We start from the raw sequence: 22,189 nt of genomic DNA, 5'->3' as shown, positions 1-22,189 counted from the left end.
GCAGGTTTCTGTCCCAGACCTGGGACCCCTCTGGGAATCCAGAGGAAGGAACTGATAGGCGTGAGGGAGCAGCTGCAAAGGTCTGAGAAGCTTTCTGACAATTTGCAAGTGAACAGGGAGATCTACTTTGTGTTCCTGCTGAATGTCTGCTTTCTTATCTCTGGCTTCCAGTGGACCTCCCCACTCTCACCCTCGTCTCCATCCTAGAAGATATTATTCCAGGTCTCAGGCCCTCACTCTTTCATCCTGCCATGGGGACTACATGGAGAGGTTCCATCTTGCCCTTAATGTCCTCCCAGCCTCAGCTTCAACATAAGGGCTGGATGGTACTACCACTCTCCTCCTCCCAGCTGGAAAGAGGCCTGGGTGCAGACTTGTGCCAGGGCTTATGGGGACAGGGAGAGACAGAGGTGAAATCTAGGGCCTCCTGGGCACTGGCTGTCACCCCTCACAGTCCAATCAGATGGGGCATTGTGGATGGTTAACTGCAGTATGGATTGGATGGGTAGGGGAAGAGAGCTGGGGGTGTGGATGTGAAACTGGGATGAAAGGAACGGAGAAACCTAAATGAAAGGTTCAAAAGGCTGCAAAGAGTCTTCAGGTAGACCCCTGGCAAGGCTATGCTCTTCACTCTACCTGGTCTGGACATGTGATATTGATCTTGTCTTCAAAATTATGCTGTCTTGTCTTCTGGCCGACAGGTTGCAACTAAACCAAGAAGCAGGAAGATGGGGAGTGATAAACAGGTGGTAAGACTGGAAAAGTCGGGAGGCAGGGCTGGGGAAGGGAGGGTGGGACAGAGGGGTTTGGGTTTATCATCAGTGCTGTGTGGGGAATCTCACAGCCTGAGTGATGGGTCTCTGAAGTCCTCTGAACACTTTCCGGAATCTTTTATTATCAGAGGAATCATAATTTTCCCTGTCTTGGTCATCTTACCATGTTGTTCCACAGGGCACTGGCTGCATGGGCATGAGCCTTGCTACTGAAGTGGAAACAGTCAGGAGCAAAGTAAGAGTTGTCAGGCAACCCCTCCTGGTCATAGGATAGAATAGAGTGGCCGTATCATAGGAATGTCAGATAACACCAGTGATGTTCAGAAAGAGCTGGGCACTACCTGTAGCTCCCACTTATCCATGAGGCTTTACCGGGGTCATGGGCATGTCCACTTTTTCGAGGAACGGCTGCACGACCACTGTAAAATCTTCCCTGGTGTCGTAACGCCCACTCTCAACCAGTTGGTGAGTCCCCTCCTGCAGGAGGAAGGGAGTCAGTAGTCAGGGGGCTCTCTGCACCTGTCTGGTCTTTGTGTGGAATCTTTCTCCACCAGAGAATTCAACACAATCTGACCTTTGCATGAAATCAATCTGCAGTAAAATCCCTACTGATCAGGAGCCAGCTAGTTATGTTTCAGATCAGCCTTTATCTCAGGCCCTGCCCCCAACCTCTGCTGCCATTCCATCTATTTGACCCAGGCTGGGAAAAACGAAAAACCCAAGTTCATCAGTTTGAGCCTCTTTTAAAGATTCTGATTAAAGATTAGGGTGGAGATCGAGTGAGTACAAATTTGATTTAATGACTTTGGGTGATTATCCTTACATTTATTTATGTTATACACTGGTTCAGGAAATCAAAGGTGAATTAACAACCACATTTAATGCCCATCTGTATCATTCATGCAAGCAGTGTCTGTGAGCACGAGTGTTCCTTTCCATGCACCCTTGAAGTGCTCAGATCTATCTAGGAGGTAGCAGAGCTGTTACTCTCATAGCTTACACCTAGACTCAGTTCCAGAAGGACCAGTTACCCTAGCTCTGGCTCCCACTTCTGCCACACTCTGCCATTTCAGTGCTTGCTCGGTTTCCATCATTTGGAGCCAGGACCCGGTCTGGAGGGGGAAGTCAGGCTTCCACACCCAGAACATTAGTGCAGTTACTTCAGAAGACACCAGGACACCTTCTGTTTTCCACGGTCTGCCAGAGAGCCCCCAGGCTGGGAATACATCAGTTCTGACCTCCTGGGGGAGACTCTTTCTGTTACAGACAGAGCCTTGAGGCAGGCAGAAGGTACGATACCACTAACTAGCTGTGTGACTTTCAGCAAGCTGCTTTCCCTCTCTGGACCTCTATTTCCTCACCTGTAAGTGGAGGATGTTCACTGAGGCCTGGACCATCCCTTAAATTCTTTTAAATGCTGCTAGGGCCTCTGTGAATCAGCCACAATGGCTCACAGTGGAGACCCCCGCCCCCACCACCGCAACTTTTCAGAAATGGTGTAAGTAGTGTGGAGAAGGCCTGGCACATGGTGGTAATAATTAACAGCAATGCTCATCTTCAAGGAGAGGGGAACAGGAAGTAGAAAGTCAGAGGATTGAGAGAGAGGACATGATGGCCTCATGGGGCTGAGCTGTGAGCTCGTCTGGGATGCTACAGCAGGGTCTCAGTGGTCACCAAGAGCAGACCTGGGAATAGTTGGCTAATCTAGAGAGGTTGCGAAGGCCATTTTAGGGAACAGTTCCCCTTTGGTTCTCTGAACCTACTCTACCATGTGAAGAAGAGCCCACCTTGCAATGTAGGTGAGAAGCCCAGATGCTGTTTCTCCCAACGTCCCTCACACACGCCCATGGGTCCCCCAGTAGATGTGTGGGGGCTCCTGCCTCAGGCTTCGGTTTGGAAACTAGAGATTGAAAGATGGAGGAACAGCACAGAATCCATTTTGCTGAGGGTGCATCTAGTTTCTAGAAACAGCAGCAATAGTGGCGTCTATGGTGACTCCATCAAACCAGTTGTTTGGCCTGATTTTATTCTTATGGCATGGCCCCAGAATTCCATGACTCTTCAATTTCTGGTGCCTTGGCCTCTGACCTTAGCTCTTCCATATAGTCTGCTTAAAAAATACATCTGGGGCTTCCCTGGTGACTCAGTGGTAAAGAATCCACCTGCTCATGCAGGAGGCACAGGTTTCATTCCAGGAAGATCCCACATGATGAGGGATAACTAAGCCCATAGGCCACAATTATTGAGCGGGTGCTCTAGAGCCTGGGAACCACGCAATTGAGCCCATATGCCGCATCTACTGAAGCCCGAGTGCCTAGAGCCCAAGCTCCATAACAAAAGAAGCCACGGCAAGAAGAAGCCAGAGCATCTCAACTAGAGAGTAGCCCCCACCCTCCGCAACTAGAGGAAATCCTGTGCAGCAACAAAGACCCTGCACAGCCAACAATAAATCAAGTTATAGAAAATAATACATCTGATATAATAATAAACAATAAACCAACCAGAATTGCATAAGCGCTTATGCTCTGCACTCAAACCCTGCCTGCAAAAGGACTGCTTTCAGAGCCATAAGCCTGGCTGCCTTCCCTCACCTCGTGAGGGCCATGACTTCCTCAGCAGAGACAAAGGAACGGGCCCCTAGTCACCCAAGGGGCCTGGCAATGGCCTCGAAGAATGATACACAGGTCACTGCCCTGAGCCCAGACACCACTCGTGGACAAGACTGCTCTGAAAGAGGTTGCCAGGAGGGGTTCTGCTCCAAGGAGTCCATGGGCTTGAAGGATTGATCCACCCTGGAAGCTCTCTGCCTCCCACCCAGCCTGGAAGAGCTGGAAGGTGACCATTGTTCTCAAGTGACTGGGTGATTATTTGGGACAAAACTCAAGAGAGTCCATTGTTCTGCTCGAAGATTTGATGGAGAAAAGCCTCAAAGGGACAGCCCGCAGGATGCTGGGAGAGCATCAGCTTTCTTTCTCCCTGTGCACCCCAGTAACACCTAATAACACCTGCTCCCCCCAGGAAGGGAGGGCAGATGGAGTACGTGTTGTTGCACTGAATCCTCCAGATTCTCTTGGGTGGCAAGGGTTCCTGCCCCAGGAGTCAGAACTCATACCCATTCTCCATAGACAATTGGAAATATTTATTTTGGTGTAAGGCCAGGAACTGAGATTTGGTCATGTGTGTTGAGTGACTTGGCTCTGTAACTTGATTCAAATAAATGGAATCTGCTGCCTTGGAGGGAGGGGGCAGTCTTTATATCTGCAAACTGGTCAGTGGTAATGTCACATGCAGTTGAAGTTGAAATAATCTAAGTGTCTGTTCCTTTTCTAACCAGAACCATGAACCACACAGCAGTTCCCAGCTTACCTGATACTTCTTATTCACTTCGACGAGGGAGGCAAGTTCTGTTGCATTATCATCATACTTCAAGACACAGGGACACAGATTCCTGCAGACCAAACCACAGAGGTGCTCACCCACCAGAACCACCGTCTGAGAGCACGACACAGGAACACTGGCTTGAGATTCAGAATATATTTAACTCAGAGGTACCAGATGCCTGTGCATCTGGAGGAGGAGGAGGGCGGGGGGTGGGCGGCTCTGGCTGGCTAACCTGTCAACTGCATCAGCTGAAACCTAAGAAAATTTCCCAGATCTGGATTTGCTCATGAAAATGAAATAGTTATATCTTCTGACGTCTGTAAGGAGTGACATCTTTATGGAGCCAAGTTACCCGATGAATGTCTGAGAATAGTGTAGTAGAGATAAGGCATGCCTCCTTCTAAATAATAGTAACAACAATAATAACACATACTGAAAGTTCACTGTGCTGAGAGTTTTATGAGTATTAACTTGCTGAATCCTCTTAGCTATTCTAGAAGCTGTCTTTTCATTGCCCCCATTTTATAGATGAGCAAACTAAGGTTCCGCATGGATTAGCAGTTTCTCAAGTTCATGTGGATGCTAAGTGTGGGAGCCAGGACTTGAACTCAAGTCTCTCTGGTTTAAACCTGAGCTCTCAACCCCTGTTCAAGCTGCTTCTGCCCTGACTAACCATCTCACAAATTCGGGCTTGTGGTCCATAGGCAGGAGGCAATAATAGTGAGGATGGCTCAGTGCAGACTCAGCACCGCCAAGGAAAGCACAGCCACTGAGACAGGACAGCGCACAGGTGGCAGAATGCAGTGACCCTGAGCCTTCCTAATCCCGCTGTCAGCAACTTGGCCATTCCAGGTCAGACAAATAACAACTCTGAACCTTCAGCTTTAATCGTCTGGAAACCTTGTAGTGATGGGCAGCCAGAGACTTTTAGGTGAGGTGCTCTGAAATGGAATGAAAATGCTGAACTCTCCCTGTCCCCTCCCCCGCCCCATGTGGCCCAGTGACTGGAGAAAGTGGGAGCCAGGGATGAGTCAGCAGCCAAAAATAGCCCGCCTGACACCAGCTGCGCTAATAGGCATGTGTCACCCGGCAGCCGTCCTCCCACTGTTCACAGCATCCCCGGGCCTTCCCCAGGGGACCCATGCAGTCTAGGCCCCCTGGGGGCGCTTTGGCATGCATCCTCAGGGAACAGCCAAGATACCCCTTCATTTCCAAGAGCAGATCCGGACCTTGTGAATTATTCATTCAGTCATTTAGCAAACAGCCACGGAGCCCTGACTCTGCGCTGGCAGTGACTCAGACAGAGTTCAGGGCTGAGCGGGCAGAGGCACCTCGGGGTCATTACCATGTGATGTGCTTAGGCCTACGGTGGAGGCCTGTATAGAGCTTGGGGAGGGAAGAAGGGGGGTGGGGGGCACAGCCACCGTGATCTGGGCTAACAGCCCAGAGGAGACCTTGCAGGCAGGAACGGCTCACGCTTGGGGCAGAAGGACGTCTTACTCCCTAGGGTCACATGTAACATTAGCAGGGGAGCCATCTTCGGCTTTGGAGGCTGGGGATGAAGGCGGCCTCTCAGGGCGAGGGTTCTTTGTCCTCTACCATGCTGATTCTGACCTGACCACCCTCTCTCCTAGGAAGGTGACCACAGCCCTGCCTTTGTGAATGTGCAGCCTGGAGCACCCATGCTGAACAGAGGCTCATCTGTCCGGGAGCTGGGCCTCTGGGAGGGAGCAGGGAGGTTCTGGACACTGAGAAAGATGTGGCCCTAGTGAGCCCACAGAGGCTCGCCCGTCCCTCATGCTTTACTCTTCCCTGGAGGACTGAACAGTGTCCTGAGCTGTCGTGGCAAAAGAAGTACATTGGGTGGCAAATACATGTCCTCTGAGGGTATAGGAGCCTGGACTGGGTTGGGGGGGGCAGGCACAATGCCCTGGGGATCTCCTCCAAGAGGCCTTGTCAGGTTTGACCAGGGGGTCTCAGCACTCCTCACACTCCTGCCGTTGGCTTTTCTCACCAGCCAGAGTCACTCTCTGCTAAGGGTCCCATAGGCCCTTTGGGAACAGGTGGAGAACATCCAACTCACCGGAGGATCAGCCTCGGGCAGCTGACGTTCTTATCCTGGTACAGCTTCCTCAGGTTGATGATCTCCAGCACCTTGACAAGGTTCACAAAGGCCCGAGGCACCTGAGCAAAGGCAAGATCGTCCCCAAGAGGATCAGGGCTGGGCAGCGCCAGCCTCTCCCCCAGGTCTGGGGCCCGTGCCTCCTGCTGGGTGTCAGGTCTGTGGCCTTTCACCTGGGCCCACCCACATCCATCATCCCTGGCTCCGCCTTTCTGCTGCTCGCTGTTAACACACGTGTGCTCAGGCTGCTGGGCCCAGGAGTGACAGCATGGCCGGCGCTGGTCTCCAGGGGAAGGGAGCCACGTAGGAGGGTCTCAGCAGGAAGCCAGACGCCCAAGGAGGAGGCCCGGGGCTGAGCGGCTCAGAGGACACGTGGGCCACCCTTCGTACCTCAGCGTGGAGGATGTCCAGAGCCTGCCCAATGTTGTCCACGAAGTTCTGCGGAGAGAAGCGGACCTGCGGGGAGAGGCGACGTCTCTAAGCCCAGTCACCACCAAGTCTCTCTGTAACCAGGACTGAGTCCTCTCCTGGGTTCCCTCCTCCCTGCCTTTCAGTCTGAATGGGCAACATTGAAGCACAGGCTGTCTTTTGGGACCCCAACCTCCACCCTAACCTCACAGTCCTCAAGGTTGTTAAGGCTGTGACCCTCAGGGAAACACCCTTTCTTCTGCTATGGAAAGCTCTGGACCCACTTCGTGTCAACTAGAGGTAGGGCCTTAGCTAAAGCACATCACACCTCTGAACTGGGATGCTGGAGCAGGGGGCCTCTAAGATCTCCTGCAGCTTGAACATCCTAGTGGCTGATCACTTCTGGAGTCGCCCGTGCCTGGGAACCCACAGCTCAACCATATTACTTGAGGAGATAAGGAGAGGGGAAGAGGCTCCTGCCTCCCCTTCCCCAAGGGTAAAACATTTTAAGGCTGATTTCCCCTCATCTTGTGCTTATCAAACTTTTTTAAAGAAAAGCAGTGGAACCCTTTCTCTGAATGAAATTTAGCCAAGAGCCCTGCTCTACCAAATGATCAAAGCTTCAGGGGAAGTGAGGGAGGAACCAATGGCCCCACCTCCTCATCTGCTCCACCCCGCAGCCAGCGGCCCTCAGGCCCCACTGTGGGCCCTCTGCAACACAGCTTGGAAATCCCAGACTCTGGTGACTTTGATGCCAGGAAAGCAAGCCTTGCGGAGTCTCGGGGGCCAGGGTCACCCTGGGGGCAGGTGCTCTCAAGCCACAGCCAGACCCACCACTTTGCTCTGCTGGTCCCCTTTCTGCCTGACAAAGCTTCTCGTGTTCACAACCCTGACTCTCCTGCTCTCTGTAAAACTCTGATGCCACCCCTACCCCCATGCCAAATCCCATGGCAGTCCTAACCCCAGACTTCTCTTCTGGGTACAGTTCTATCACACCTGATGGTGAGCTGTCTGTGTCCCCCTGCCCTGGAGGTGTGAGCTCCTATGGACAGAGCAGTGTTTCAGTGTCTGCTTGGTCCCCAGCACATTGCCCAGGCTGGATCCATGCCTGACCACTAGCCAAGTCCCAACCCAGCTGCACTGTTCCAGTGACCCAGGGTGGAAATTCTTCCTGGGGGAATCTTGGGTTAGGGCCTGGAGACCTACCGGGTCATCACAGACATCACAGAGGTCATTGCCACCTATAAACAGGGTTATTATCTTCCAGTCTTCCTGAAAATTTATATTCTGAAATGAATAGGAAACAAACAAGTAAATGTCTTGCCCCAGAGCCAAGTCTAGGAAAATACAAAGTACTGAACGCTGCAGGGATGGGTCTGGACACACTGGAGGTCTAGTGGGGACATTATAATTCCTTTCCTTTGGTTTGGGGGTACTGAGGTCACAGGTGCTAAATCATTTTTTTTTTTTTTAAGGTGGCCTCTCTGGATTCCCGTGTGTCCCCATCCTCCCCCAGAGCCAAAACTCTCCGTCTCCATAATTCCTCCCGCCTCTCCCTGCTCTGGGTATCCTACCTCAAGTAGGCCCAGATGCCACTTTCCCCAGATTTACCACATCATTCTTCATCAGGTCCACCAGCCTCCTGGCCTGAACAGGTAAATCCCTGAGGGCAGACATAAGAAAAAAGTCACGTGACCAGCAGAGCAGGCTAGGTATCAGATTACCTGGATGGACCCTTTGCTCTTCGAGCCTCAGTTTCCTCATCGATTGCTCTGACGCTAGCAGGGCTGCTGCTCTTTCTATGGACTAGAGTGTTGGGATGATTACTTGGCCTCTCTGAGCCTCAGCAGCATCACCAAGGAAACATGGGCATCTGACCCTCTGCTCAATCTCACAGTTACTACACCGGATATATGAGAGATAACAAAGGTACTTTCTAAACTGCACACTGTTGTCTAGCGGGACAGGTTGTTATCGGAACTTGAGATAAAGCCTGTGAGGCACAAAGATGAGAGACCGTGTGGTTGAGAGAATACATTTGTTCAGGCCATTTCATCTCTTGGTGCTACAGTGTCTTCATCTATAATAACAATAATCTGGGATAATAATCCCTAACTCTCCCCTACAACACAGGACATGCTTGGATACATATATTTCTCGCATGGAAGAGCCCTGGGGTCTGGGGGAAAGCAGGGGAGAAATCCAGGGCCATATGAATCACTCTCTTCTTTGGTTACTTCCACACTTTCAACTCAGGCTTCATTCTTAGATGGCCTCCTGATCTAATCATTCTGAGAACTGCCTCTCTTCTATTACCAGTTGACATATACTTGGAAAAAAGCAAGATTAAGGTAATATTAATGTAAGCCTCAAATTTTAAGCCATAAAGTGGTAGTCTTCACTCCTCCCCCACCAAAAGGAAAAGGAAGTCACAGAATTCATGATAAAGCCTGTTAGGTTTTGTATGATCTGTGCTCTGGATAATCTGTCACCTTTCCGGTCCTGAATAAATAATAGTTACGCAGGTGGGGATGGGGGCTCAAGCTCAGGGTGGGGGTGGGGATGGGGGCTCAAGCTCAGGGTGGTGATGAGAGTTGAGAGAATGGTATCAGGAGATCTAGGAACCAAAACATAGGAATCCCTAGGAACTACATGGTAAAGTAAGGTTTGTGATCATTCTAGAAGAAATATGGATGAGGTAAAGTAATTTGCTCAAAGCATGTACCTGGCATCCGAACCAATTGTGACTAGTTCCTGTGGCTGTGGTTAGGGGTGGGTTAGTGGGTTTTTGTGCCCCAGAGCAAGAGACACCCCCCAAGAGAGCCCACTCAGCCATCTTTGACCTTCAGATCCTTCCCCCGGACAAAACTCCCCAGCCTTCAGCCATACACCCTGGTCTAGGCCAAGAGCCCAACCAGGTCCCCAGGGGACCCTTGGGGTTCACCCCCAAGATTCTCACTCAGCTTGGGCTCCCGGCACGGCCTGGTTTAGGTAGGCCCCAGAACTGCTTTCGCTTCCCTTGCCAACAGAGAAGCCCTTCAGGGAAGGGTTGAATTCCCGGAGCATGTCTATAAATACAAGGAAGAGATGTCAGTACCCCAAAGCCATCTTCGAATTCCTTAGATAAGTGCCAAGGGGTGTTGGTGACAAAGCAGAGCCCACCCCCCCTACAAATCTCACCCTTACAGTTCACTCGGCCCCCAAAGAAAACGTCCAGAAGGGCGATGCTGAGCCATGTGGACAGCACACACAGGGGCTTAATAAACTGGTGCTGAATAAGTGCCAGTCTGGCTCAGGTCTAGGGCACTTTGCTTTTTTCCCAAATATATAATCACTTTGCTGAGATAGAATTCGCATAACATAAAATTCACCAAAGTACAACTCAATAGCTTTTAGTACACTCATACAGTTGTGCAACCATACCCCTATAAAGTTTAGAACATTTTCATCACCCCAAAAAGAAACTTGGCATTCACTAGCAGTCATTCCCCATTTCTGCCAGCCCTATCAGTTCATTTCAGTCAGTCAGTCATGTCCGACTCTTTGCAGCACGCCAGGCTTCCCTGTCCTTCACCAACTCCCGGAGCTCGCTCAAACTCATTTCCATTGAGTCAGTGATGCCATCCAACCATCTCATCCTCTGTCATCCCCTTTTCCTCCTGCCTTCAGTCTTTCCCAGCATCAGGGTCTTTTCTAATGAGTCTGTTCTTGGCATCAGGTGGCCAAAGTATTGGAGATTCAGCTTCAGCATCAGTCCTTCCCATGAATATTCAGGACTGATTTCCTTTAGGATTGACTGGTTTGATCTCCTTGCAGTCCAAGGGACTCTCAAGAATCTTTTCCAACACTACGGTTCAAAAGCATCAATTCTTCAGCACTCAGCTTTCCAGCCCCATGGCAAACTCTAATCTCCTTTCTGTCTCTAAAGGTTTGTCTACTCTGGACACTCATTTTTCCACAAATCATTTTAGTGGACGACCTTGAATCAGATAGTTTCCAGTCATGTTATTGACCACAACTGCATGGCAATCAGAGAGCCCAGCAAAGCGTTGTGTACGCTAGCCCAGCTCACAGCCCAGTCAATTACATTCACAAACGCAACACCAACCATCTCCTAGCGATAGTGGAGTTTATTCATAGCTCTTTCATGTGGACCTAAAAATAAAGAAGACAAGGGGTACTTGTGCCACAGAACTGTACCTACTTACACTCAACAGGATTTGCAAATAGCAAGAACAGATAGCACATGAAGTCCAACCAGTTCTGCCTATGTAGCAATCAAGCCGTCTTTATCATCAAAGTCTGGGTGACTTAGAGCTGAAACAATTTCTTAACTTCTAAAGATACATTACCAAGGGATAATTACAAGAAAAGCAAACGAGAATGGGATCAATTAAATTCCTCTCGGGGAAAACTGTTAGCCAGAAGATTTTAAGGGAAAATAACACGTATTTTATGTGTGCTTTAAGAACAAGTACTGTGTATGCACTAAGGAGAATGAAAAGATGAATAAGATAAGACCATTGAAAGAATGCAGTCAGGCTTAAACAAATCATTCCAAACAGGTTGTTGATGAAGCAATTTAAGGAAAATGTTGCGCCCCAAATATGGCTGTGTTGCATGGCCTAAACAAGGTAATTTCATCTCTGCTGCTGCCATAGCAGCTTTTCCTAAACCGGACACACAGGAATTCAACGTCTTTGTATGCAGTGGTGCCTAACGCAGTCCAAGCCTAAGTCAACGCCTCCCAAAAAGGTGCTCTGGTCAGAATGACAGGCAAAGCAGAGAGGGGTTTCCTTTCCTTCCTTCTTCAATCACTTCTTAATAATAACTTGCACTAAGAGCTGGATGGAGCATTCTTTCTCTCTTACTCTCTTTCTTCCTCAGACAAATACAATTTCTCTCTTTTTTTTTAAAGACAAAATACGCAAGGCTTTAATTACTCTCAAGAAGCAGAGCGAGGAAACCCTCTTGGGGAAGCAGCGCCCCCTGCCGAACACGGCTGTCTTCTGCAGCCCGGTTCCCTGCTAAGCCCGCGGTCACCGCCAGGAGGAGCTGCCGAAACGCGCAGGGCTGTGGCGGGCCGCCCTGAACCCCGGGGGAGCGCGTACTCACTGGGCAGGGTGATGACGCTGCTGAGGTTCTGGTCGCCGCCCACACTACGTCGTCGTCGTGGGGACAAAAAAGAAAATGAAGGTTAAAACTGCCAGCGACGCTGAAACACCCCAGACACCACCAAGACACACCTTCCTCCTTCTGAGAAACACTCTGGGGGCTTGGGGCTTTCCCTTTCCTCTAGTTCTGTAGAAAAACTGAAAAAATCCAGAACACAGCAACTTTTCTCTACTTGCCCCACAAAGCCGGCGGGGCTGACTTATGTGTTTTTTAAGTTTGATCTTTAACCCCAAGCAAGGGAATTAAGTGGGCCCCTTCATTAAAGAAAAAAAAAAAGTTTGCCCTCATGGTTTTCTTCCTGTTTGGCTTGGGGAAAACCCGTCTTTAAAGGGTGTCTTCTAGAGAGCCTTCTCCATCTTCCAAACCACTTCTAAAATTCCAAGGAAATCAAAATTGGATGGGTTTCTAGGCATGAAAATACACAGCATTCCAGAGTTGATTGGATTCCCTGCTTTTCCATATCTCCTCCTTCTCTGCCAAGTACATCTGGGAACATTTCAAAGGTTCTCAAAACGGTTTGGGGTTTAACTCTGCAGAGCATCATCAGGGAGGAGGCCAGGGACTCAGCACTCAGGTCCAAGCTGGTGCCAGAGATGATGGATTGCAGGCTGAGGAAACACCAAACCTGCCCTCTCAGGTTGGCATGAGCCAGACTTTCAAAGGTGAAGCTGGAGTGCTACTCACCACAGTCTGCGGTGCCTGGATTTGATTACAGATGGAGCAGAACCAGCATGCACGAGATATATATACGTGATTAGGAGAGGTGCTGGATTAGGGGTCAGGAGCCATCTACCCTACTTTTTGCTCCTTCATCATCTGACTGTGTGATCTTGGACAGGTTACTTGTCCTCTCTGAGCCATGCTTCCTCGTCTGTTAAATGAAGGCCCTTCAGTAGTGATCCCAGCTACCATTTACACCTTCCTTCTGTCAGGCACTGTGCTAGGCATTTAAATCCTCTCTAAGCCTAGTGACCTGGGCACTTGTGGTAAAGAACCCGCCTGCCAATGCAGGAGACTTAAGAGATGTGGTTTTGGTCCCTGGGTTGGGAGATCCCCTGGAGAAGGGCCTGGCAATTCACTCCAGTATTCTTGTCTGGAGAATCCATGGACAGAGGAGCCTGGTGGGCTACAGTCCATGGGGTCGCACAAAGTCATACATGACTGAGGCGACTTAGCATGCAAGCCTCATGACAATGCTAAGCCAGAATTACTGTCTCTGAATCAAAGATGAGACCAGTTCAGAGAGGCTGAATAACTTGCCCAAGATCACACAGAGCAGGCAGCTGGGACTCAGACACAACTGTGGTTCTGAAGGCTGCTGTGTCCTTCTGAGACTACTGCGTAGAGGGAGAAATGGAAGCTCAATCTTTTCCAACCCAAATGTTTGAGTAGGTTCTCCCCTAAACTCCTCCTGTTCAGGTCCAGACTTGTTTGGAAGAAAATAGTGGTTTGGGAAAGCTGATAAATACCTTCCTTAAATTAAACCTAGAAATTTCTCATGGAAAAGCACCAGGTGACTCATCTCTCTGCTAGAGAACTTGTTTTCTACATGCTCAGGGGGATCCTCCCCTGTCCTGTGACGACAAGGCGTCTCTGGGCCTTGCCACAGCTGTACTCACCTCCAGGACAGACCTCGATACTGAGTCAAGACGTCCAGGACGTTTCCAGGCTTGGACCCGGCCCCGTTACCTGCCTGAAAAGAGAACAACACGGGGGTGATTTTCCTGCCTGCTCACCAGAGGGTCTGTGTTCTTGTCCTGGCCAGGCCAGAATGCCAAGCCCTTTAGAACCCAGGGTCTTGACAGCACGTCTTGATGTGAATCCTGCCTTGTTAGAAATGAGTGCAAGCTCCCGCTGGGAATCCTGGAACCCACCCTGGGAAACCCTGCCCAGACACCAGGCTGGCAAAAGTGCTCTGGAAATTAGACTGCAGTGTGGTTTTCCAAAGGACTCATTTCAGGGCCCCATGTTTCTAAAAGCTGTGAACTATATCATAAAAGGAAGTATATTGTAATCCTTTGATATGAATAGATCTTGCATATGTACAATGTGAAAAATTAAAACGAAATGCCATATACCTACTCCTCAGCTAAAGAAAGAGCAGAGTCTTTTAAAACCACCACGTGACGCACTGCAGGTTCATGTCCCTTGCCCGAAGCCTGTTATTTCTGAGACGAGCTGTTTCAAGGAAGCGGGGGAAGGATGGCCTCCAGGAGAGGTGTCCCTGCCTTTGGGGTAAAGAGTCCTGAGGGGTCATGGAGAAGAGGGCTACGGGACAGAGACAGGATTCTGGCCTCAGAGTCCTGAGAGTTCTGTCCTTATCCAGCACTTACAGGCTCTGTGGCTGTGGTACTCACTTTGCCTCATCCACCTTCACCTTCTTTGTTGGTTTAAGTTTGAGGAGAGAGATACGTCACAGGATTTTGTTGAGGAAACTGAGTGAGATCATATCAATGGGAACAGGCCACAGGCATGAAAGGTCTCAGCTGGTAGTTGGGGGGAAATTCAGCTGGACCCCCTTGACCTTACTGACCCAGAGAACAGAAGCTGGACTCCTCTGTAATGAGCTGCTGTGGGCCAGAAGCAGGGACCCTCACTTCCCACCCCGGCTCTCTAAGGACTTGATTCTGCTTTTTCTGGATCACTCTTTGTGGGGACTGGGAAGTCACCACGGGGCAGTTGCAGACACAGGCTGGATCATCTTTAGTATTTCTGTCTCTTCCACTGACCCTGGTTTTTCATCCCCTCCATTAGTACTAGTTCCTGTTGCATTATCGCGTGGCCCTTGGCATGATCCCTTAGCTTTCCTACAGACAGAACAAAGCATCTGGTCTTTGAAGGGGCCCTACACCGTGAGCAGGAGACCTCAAACTGTTCCACCCCACCACCGACAGGCTGTGTGGTCTGGGCCGGGTCACTTCTATCTCAGGGGGCCCCTCTGGACCCCACTTCCTGCTCTCTCTTTCAATCCAACGTTAGGAGAAGAAAGATGAGGTTAGAATGGCAGTGGAAAACTCAACGCCAGTAGGGAATGCTGGATTCCAGGGTGGATAGGGAGGTGGATGGAGAAGGCAATGGCACCCCACTCCAGTACTCTTGCTGGAAAATCCCATGGACGGAGGAGCCTGGTAGGCTGCAGTCCATGGGGTCGCTGAGGGTCGGACACGACTGAGCGACTTCACTTTCACTTTTCACTTTCATGCATTGGAGAAGGAAATGGCAACCCACTCCAGTGTTCTTGCCTGGAGAATCCCAGGGACAGGGGAGCCTGGTGGGCTGCCGTCTATGGGGTCGCACAGAGTCGGACATGACTGAAGCGACTTAGCAGCAGCAGCAACAGCAGCAGCAGCAGGGGGTGGAGAGGGACTGAGGTTGCATGGATGATGGCAGCTCTAAGGGCTCAAAGTGAGATTCTCCTATTAACCAAGATCTCCTCTTCTCCTGCCCTTCCTTCCACCATCCATAACTCACCGTGAGTGAGTCGCCCAGGGCTCCGATGACCTTGATGTCAGCCAGCTTCAGCCTGTGAACTGAATGCAAAGATGAACAGAAGATGGGCTTCCTGTCTCCTCTGAATCAGGGAAGAATGTTCTAGGAAGACTAACACAAAGTAGGGAAATTCCGTTTGGACAAAGATGCTAAACGCCCATCCTTGTCTTAAAGCCCAGCAGTAGCAGCTGCGGAGCCTGACTGCCAGTCTCCTCCTTGGGGTGCCTGGGCACAGGGTTGGGGAGCTGGAAGGTGGCCCCACTTTCAGAGGGGCAGCTGTTGGTATTGGGTGAACCTGATGCCACAGGTGGACAGTTATCCTCAGGGTGTAAACAGTCCTTGATGACCTGATCTGGGAGTAAGGAAGGGGTTGCAGTGGAGGTGAAACCTATACTTCATCTATGCTAGGATCTGTTGATATTTGGGATAAAATATTTTATTTTATTTTATTTTTATTAGAAAAAATTCAGCTCAGTTTTTCTGAAATGAAAAGGGAAATGCCTTTATACTATTGACTATTTTAAAAAACAGAGGCGAAATCACATGACATAAAATTAACCACTTTAAAGTCAACAATTCCATGGCCTTTAGTACATTTCCAGAGTTGTGCAACCATGACCTCTATCTAGTTCCAAAACATTGTCATCACCCCCAAGGGAGACCTGTACCTACTAAGCCAGTCACTCTTCCCTCCCTCCAGCCTGTGACAGCCACTGTCTGCTTTCTGCCTATGGATTTACCTATTCTGGATATTTCATATAAATAGAATCATACAAAATGCGACCTGTGTGTCTGGCTTCCTCCACTCTGCATGATGTTTTCAAGGCTCCCCATGTTGTAGCAGCTGCGAGCACCTCGTTCTTTTTTATGGCTAATATCCTATTGTGTGGGTATACCACCTTTGGTCTATTCCTTCGTCAAATCACAAGCTCACCTCCTACTCCCCCTTATATCTCCCACTTCCCTGGAGTGCCTCCTCCCATAGTCACCCCGACTTTGACACAGCTCCGTCTTTCCTCAGATGTGCCTTCCATGGTCTCTAGCTGTGTGATGCTGCACTAACTGGTCAATTACCTTTCAGCCTTGGAAGAAGTCTAATGTAGCATTTATAACCAGGGAGTAGCCCACTACTCCAACAGGGAAAGAAACCTTTCATTTCAGTGAGCCACTGCTTAAGATAAATAAACTAAAATCTATCTTCTAGAAGGTTCTCTCAACAGCCCTTCTTTACCAAGTCACTCTATGATGAGGGCGGTGAAACGCAGAAGATGCTTTCAACACCACCTGACAACCTAGAGTCTACTCCACTCATCAGCATGTTGTATGATCACATCTGCATGGGAAGCTGTGCTCACATTCAGCGGAAACAACATTCAAAGGGGTCTCCAGGTCTTGCTCCCTCCATGGAGACATCTTGTCTACCCGACTTCTATGCTGTCCGCCTATGGGAACTGTTGCTCCCACTGAGAATTTGCTCTCATTGGAAAAGTAAAAGTCCCTGCTTCTTTCCTATGACAGCATGCAAACTGAACCATGCATAGCTGTGAATGTGTGTACGCAAAATATAGAGATTAGTGGTCTTCAAATTTGAGCATGCATCAGAATCATCTGGAGAGCTTGTTAAAACACAGATGGCTGGTCCCCACCCTCAGAGTTGCTGATTTTGTAGGTCTCGGGTGGGCCCAAGGCTCTGTGGTTAGAAGAACAATATCAAATCACAAAGCCAGCTGCAGACATTAGCACACATCCACGGGGCTGAGCCTGAGAACTCTGAAATGACCTCTTCTCAAAGAAATCAGGCTCTGGGTAAAAAAGGCAACAAAATGAAAAATAAGACCTCCTCTCCTCAACTCTAGAGGGTTTATTTTAGCTTCTGATGATGATGGCCAATCACCGTATTCTTGTTGCCATAATGTGTAATACAGTGAATTCTGGGAACACTAACTAGTGTGCAAAGGTTAGGGGAAATCTTTGGGGCTGGTAAAATGTGGAGGAGATGAGAGATTTGCTTTGAAAGCACATTACAGTATTCTAAAGGGGTGGCTGAAGCTGTCCATTTCTGCCTCCTAAATTTGTAGCAGGCAGAAAGGAAACACACATACATGTGTGCTCATGTATGTCCACATCTGTGTGTGTACATACATGTATATAGCTTGATATGTATATTGGAAGGAGTGGCTTCCTGTTGGTCATTCTGTAAGAAATGACCTATAAGAGATAATAAACCAAAAGAACCAAATAGAGATGGAAGAAGTTTGACTCATCTGGGATCTTATTAAAATAGAACCCTGCACACACATTTCATTGGTTTGTTATTCTGGAAACCTCGATTTGAATTTTGTTAATATCATCATATATGATAAAGACACAGCCTGGAACCACAGCAAAGCACTTTAGCAATTGCTCTCCTTGGGGAGAGAATTCTTCAGAGATAAGATTAAATTTGTGTGGGCTGATTAGCCTAAACATTATCTGGTACAGATAGTCCATCACCTCGAAAGAAGTTGATAAACATATTGTTAACTCATCAAAATTTTTACAGAAGGGGCCTCTTATCAGAAGGCCATCTAAACTATGATGAAAGATCACGAATTACCAGAAAATGGTTGACTAGAGAACAGAATGGGGAAAGTGCCCACTGAACACAAAAGGAACGGCAGGGAGAAGCTTTGACGCTTGGGAGTTCTTAAACTACCTGGGGCTATAATCTGAAAAACCAACTTTCTCTCAATTGTCAGCTAGAGCTGCCCAACCCTTTGCTCTCAGATTTTAGGGACTTATATCAGGACTTTTGCAGTGGTGGTAAACTGCTGGCCCAGGTTAATCTATGTTTCTGTCTTTGAAGTGCTTTGGCATGAGTTTATATGAAAAAATATGTGACTGGCACATAGGAGCTCAAGAAATGTGTCCAGCTGAATTAAAGGCTAAGAGGCTCTGTATCAGAGACTTTATAGCTCTTGAAGCTCTAAATGATGGAAACTGCAGGGAAGGGAAATACATTCATCCAAGTGTCTTGGGGAGAGTTTGAATTTGTTCAGTAGGTGGGTCCCGCCAAGGGAACAAAGTGAAGTCACTCAGTCGTGTCCGACTCTTTGCTACCCTGTGGACTGTAGCTCACCAGGCTCCTCTGTCCATGGGATTTTCCAGGCAAGAATACTGGCATGGGTTGCCATTTCCTTCTCCAGGGGATCTTCCCAACCCAGTGATCGAACCCAGGTCTCCCACATTGCAGACAGATGCTTTAACCTCTGCACCGCCAGGAGACAGGCAGGCTGTTATTCCCTGTGGGGCATCATGACTTCCTAGTCACAGGCTAGTTAGGTCCCAAGACTCATGAACATGTGGTGACTCTAGAAACAGCTTCAGGATGCACACAGGACAGCTCACCACTGACTCACAGTGAAGCGAAGCCCCTGGTAGTCACAGGGCTGCAGCCTTGGCCTTTTCAATATCAGCGCTGGAATTGCTCGTTTTCAATAAATGACGTCAGGGACTTAGAAATGACTTGTTCTAATTTATACTATTGGTGACAGTGGCATAGAATTAACTTTGTTCTACTTTCAAATGCTATGAATTTTCCCCCTTTGCATGGAATTAGCAGCTTGACTTCAAGATAGCCAACTTCAATAGACAGCCTGTGCCCTCTCTGGCTCCTTATTGCCACTCTTTTGTTTACAAAATGCTACCCCTTTTCTCACTGGGAAAACCTTAAGTCATCCTCAAGGCCCATTGTATTTTTTTTTTTTTAACTTATCCCAATGATCTTATGGACAGGGCCATGAAGTAATACAAAATGATGTAAGTTCTTATGAAGTTATAAAGCCCACAGGAGGTAGCATTCAATAAATTTTATGTACACACTGAAAACCATAGGGGCATGAAGAGTCAGAAATGACTGAGCATGAACACAAGCCACAGCCCACTGACCAGAAGGAGAAAACTAGAAGTGTGCATGCATGCATTCACTTATTCATGCTACCAAATAGCAACGGGCAATAAAAATTACTTACATCAGCTCTACATATCTCATCCCAAACCCCACAGATCAGCAGAAGAGGTTCATCACCTACGGGCTCCAGATGGAGTGATGTGAGGCACCTGGGCGGCCAGGGGCTGTGGCCTGTTGATGAAGGCAGTATCTTATTTTGAAATTATCATTTGTTCATTAGCTGGGTGTACTGGTGGATTGGCTTGAGAGAGACATTAGAAAAGGGGACTACAAAGAAGGTTTTTGAAAATAACTCTGAAGGTAAAACAGTTATTTGGTAAGATAGTTTCAGGGGAAAATTGTCTTAATGGAAGGCAGTTTGGTGCAATGGGTTTTTAGGATCTTTTTCAACCCTGGGAATTTTTGATTTGCTGAAGCAGAAATTCTCTGCAATAAAGATAAGTTCAACAAGCGTTTATCAGGCTCCCACCATGTGCTGAGTCACTGGCGATTTAAAGATAGATGATCTGCTCTTAGAAGTACATATCAGATGCCTTCATCTCAATTAGAAATTGTAAACATGGTCTCCAGAAGGGTGAATGACCTCATCAGAAATGTGACAATTATCGAGGGTGATAATAGCGTGACCCGGTGTAAGTCTTTCTCCTGTCCCAATAGCCACACGTGTGATTAAAATGTTCAATCAGATATCAAGTGCAGTAATGAAATGTGTTTTTCATTTTTGTCCAGTTAGCTGTGGCCCTTTTTCGAAATGACGCATTTTAGGTGGGTACTCAGAGGGGCCAACCCAGTATTAGCCCTTGAGTACCACCACCCAGTAGGCCAGTGCCACGTTTTGTTCCCAGGCCTACTTGGTTAGATCAAGGATGCCTGTATCTGTCCATCTGCTTATCCAAACACAGAGCATCTCATATCTCATGGTCTCGAGATTTCTTGTGCTTACATCTTCAAGTGCCAATAAACAGGACCATCTCCAGGGTCAGGGGATAAAGGAGAGGTTCATGTTTCATTTGGCTTTCAGATGTTCAGATATGCTCTAATGGATTGCTTGCTTATCACTGTTGTGATAGGAACATAATCTGGACAGATTGCAAAATCTTTACAGACCATCCTTTTAGAATGATAAGGTTAAAAGAGGACAGATATCATTTCACTGTAGAGAGTATGGCTATTAAAACAAACACCACCCTCCCTCTCCTTATACAAACATACATATGATACACACACATATATGTACAGACACATGTGTATACATACATACGTATGTATATTACATACACATTACATGTATATTACATACATCTTACATATGCGTATATATATTACACACATATGTAATATACATATACACATACATCTTTGAGCTTTTGCTATTGGGGAGCCTGCATATGAAGCTAATAATTTGTTTCTAATAATTTGTTACTAAAATTCTGCTAGCAAACTAACCAACAGGAAGAGGCTGTCACTAATATGGGGAAAAAGCATAAAGATGCTGTGTGTGTTTAAGACTTTTATCACCTATTCCATTCTTCTGCAACTTAGTCAAGAGCCAGTTACACACTGAAGTGTTCCATGAGAAGATTTTTAACTTACTTGCCAGTCACTTGGCTTGATTAGAGTGTGTAGAGCTAAGACAGGCCTGAAGGGCAAGCTGACACTTACTTTCTACTAACACTCAGCAAAAGGAGACAACCTGCCCACAAAGATTTGCATACCGTGACATCTCCAAACTTTGCTTTCTATTCTGGAAGGCACGTAGGAGGCATTCAACAATCATCTAATAGATGAGTAAACAAGGGAACAAATCAATGAACACACGAGTCACTCCCCGGGACGCACGAGAACCCACTGCACGGTTGCAGAGATGCTCCTAGGCTGAGGTTCTAAGTCATGTGGGCTACCACATCCTCCGACCCGGGACCTTCCAGGGTCCTGTGCACACAGCTATCACCCCCAGGCTGACTCATGTGGAGGAAAAGGTTCAGCCCTTCGGCAGCCCCTCTTTGGGAAGGTCTCTGCCTAGAATGTTCCGTGAGTCTCACTTTCATGACCCAGCAATAGTCATTTTGAAAATACCAAGAAGTAGTGAAAACGGCACGTGTGTGAGACTCTGTGGTTCCCTGTGCTGTGCGGTGTTTGAGTACACCCCGACACGGCTCTACTCAGAGTGGGGACTTTTTGCTTCCTGCTTAAGGTAGTTCTGCTTTTCACAGAACAAATCTGCCTCATCGAGGAAGGTAGTTCTGCTTTTCACAGAACAAATCTGCCTCATCGAGGCTTCCCAGCGGGAACAATGACATCAGCTCACTCACCCGACACCGGGCCCTTCGCAGAGCATGGCCTAGTACACAGCTAATGCTTGATAAATGCTTTCTGATAATGTTATCACATTTTTGTTAAAGAATAATCAAATACAGGCATGAACTTACAAGTACACACACAGAACTGGATGGCCTTGAAAACCTCTCAGGTGTATCTCAGGTTGTGGGGATTGACATCCTAAGGCTACTCTTACTGTGATGGGTTTAGACCTCACATGAGTTTACAAATGACTGGACTTGAGCAGTGTACCTGAGGTGGGAACCGTGTCAGAGGGATCCTTGTCAGAGCACCTGATTTCCACTCCATCTCTCACCTGAAAGGAGACACAAGGAGAAATAATAAGAAATGGTTCTTCCATGTAAGAAACTGGGTGAAAAGTGTGCCTCTACTGGGGAGATACCACTTAATACAGAAACCCGGGCATCTTTTAGGAGTTGTCCCTCTCCTTCAACACTCACACCGAGTGTCCACAAAACCCCTTCCAGCTGCTCCCAGGCCTGCCCCTCTTCTCTAGTCCCACAGCCTAATTTCAGGCTTCATCACTTCTTTCTAAAATATGGCTGTATTCTT

The 22,189-nt window shown here is 48.1% G+C and overlaps 1 protein-coding gene across 1 annotated transcript in view; it reads right to left on the bottom strand.

Annotated features, from left to right (window-relative positions):
• PLB1 (phospholipase B1) overlaps positions 1-22,189 on the bottom strand; it is a 173,219-nt gene that overhangs the window by 48,401 nt on the left and 102,629 nt on the right. Inside the window, exons 19-31 of the mRNA XM_070379301.1 lie at positions 21,869-21,932; positions 15,331-15,389; positions 13,479-13,552; positions 11,800-11,843; positions 9,644-9,752; positions 8,296-8,347; positions 7,891-7,971; positions 6,667-6,732; positions 6,238-6,338; positions 4,140-4,221; positions 1,146-1,250; positions 937-1,032; positions 637-708 (exon numbers count right to left, since the gene is read on the bottom strand). Coding sequence (XP_070235402.1) covers positions 637-708; positions 937-1,032; positions 1,146-1,250; positions 4,140-4,221; positions 6,238-6,338; positions 6,667-6,732; positions 7,891-7,971; positions 8,296-8,347; positions 9,644-9,752; positions 11,800-11,843; positions 13,479-13,552; positions 15,331-15,389; positions 21,869-21,932 — 1,005 coding nt within the window. The remainder of the gene's footprint in view (positions 1-636; positions 709-936; positions 1,033-1,145; positions 1,251-4,139; positions 4,222-6,237; positions 6,339-6,666; positions 6,733-7,890; positions 7,972-8,295; positions 8,348-9,643; positions 9,753-11,799; positions 11,844-13,478; positions 13,553-15,330; positions 15,390-21,868; positions 21,933-22,189) is intronic.

This window comes from Bos mutus, chromosome 11 (genome assembly GCF_027580195.1).
Source record: "Bos mutus isolate GX-2022 chromosome 11, NWIPB_WYAK_1.1, whole genome shotgun sequence".
NCBI lineage: Eukaryota > Metazoa > Chordata > Mammalia > Artiodactyla > Bovidae > Bos > Bos mutus.
The sequence above is the reverse complement of the archived record's forward strand: the minus strand, read 5'-3'. Positions and strand labels throughout refer to the sequence as shown.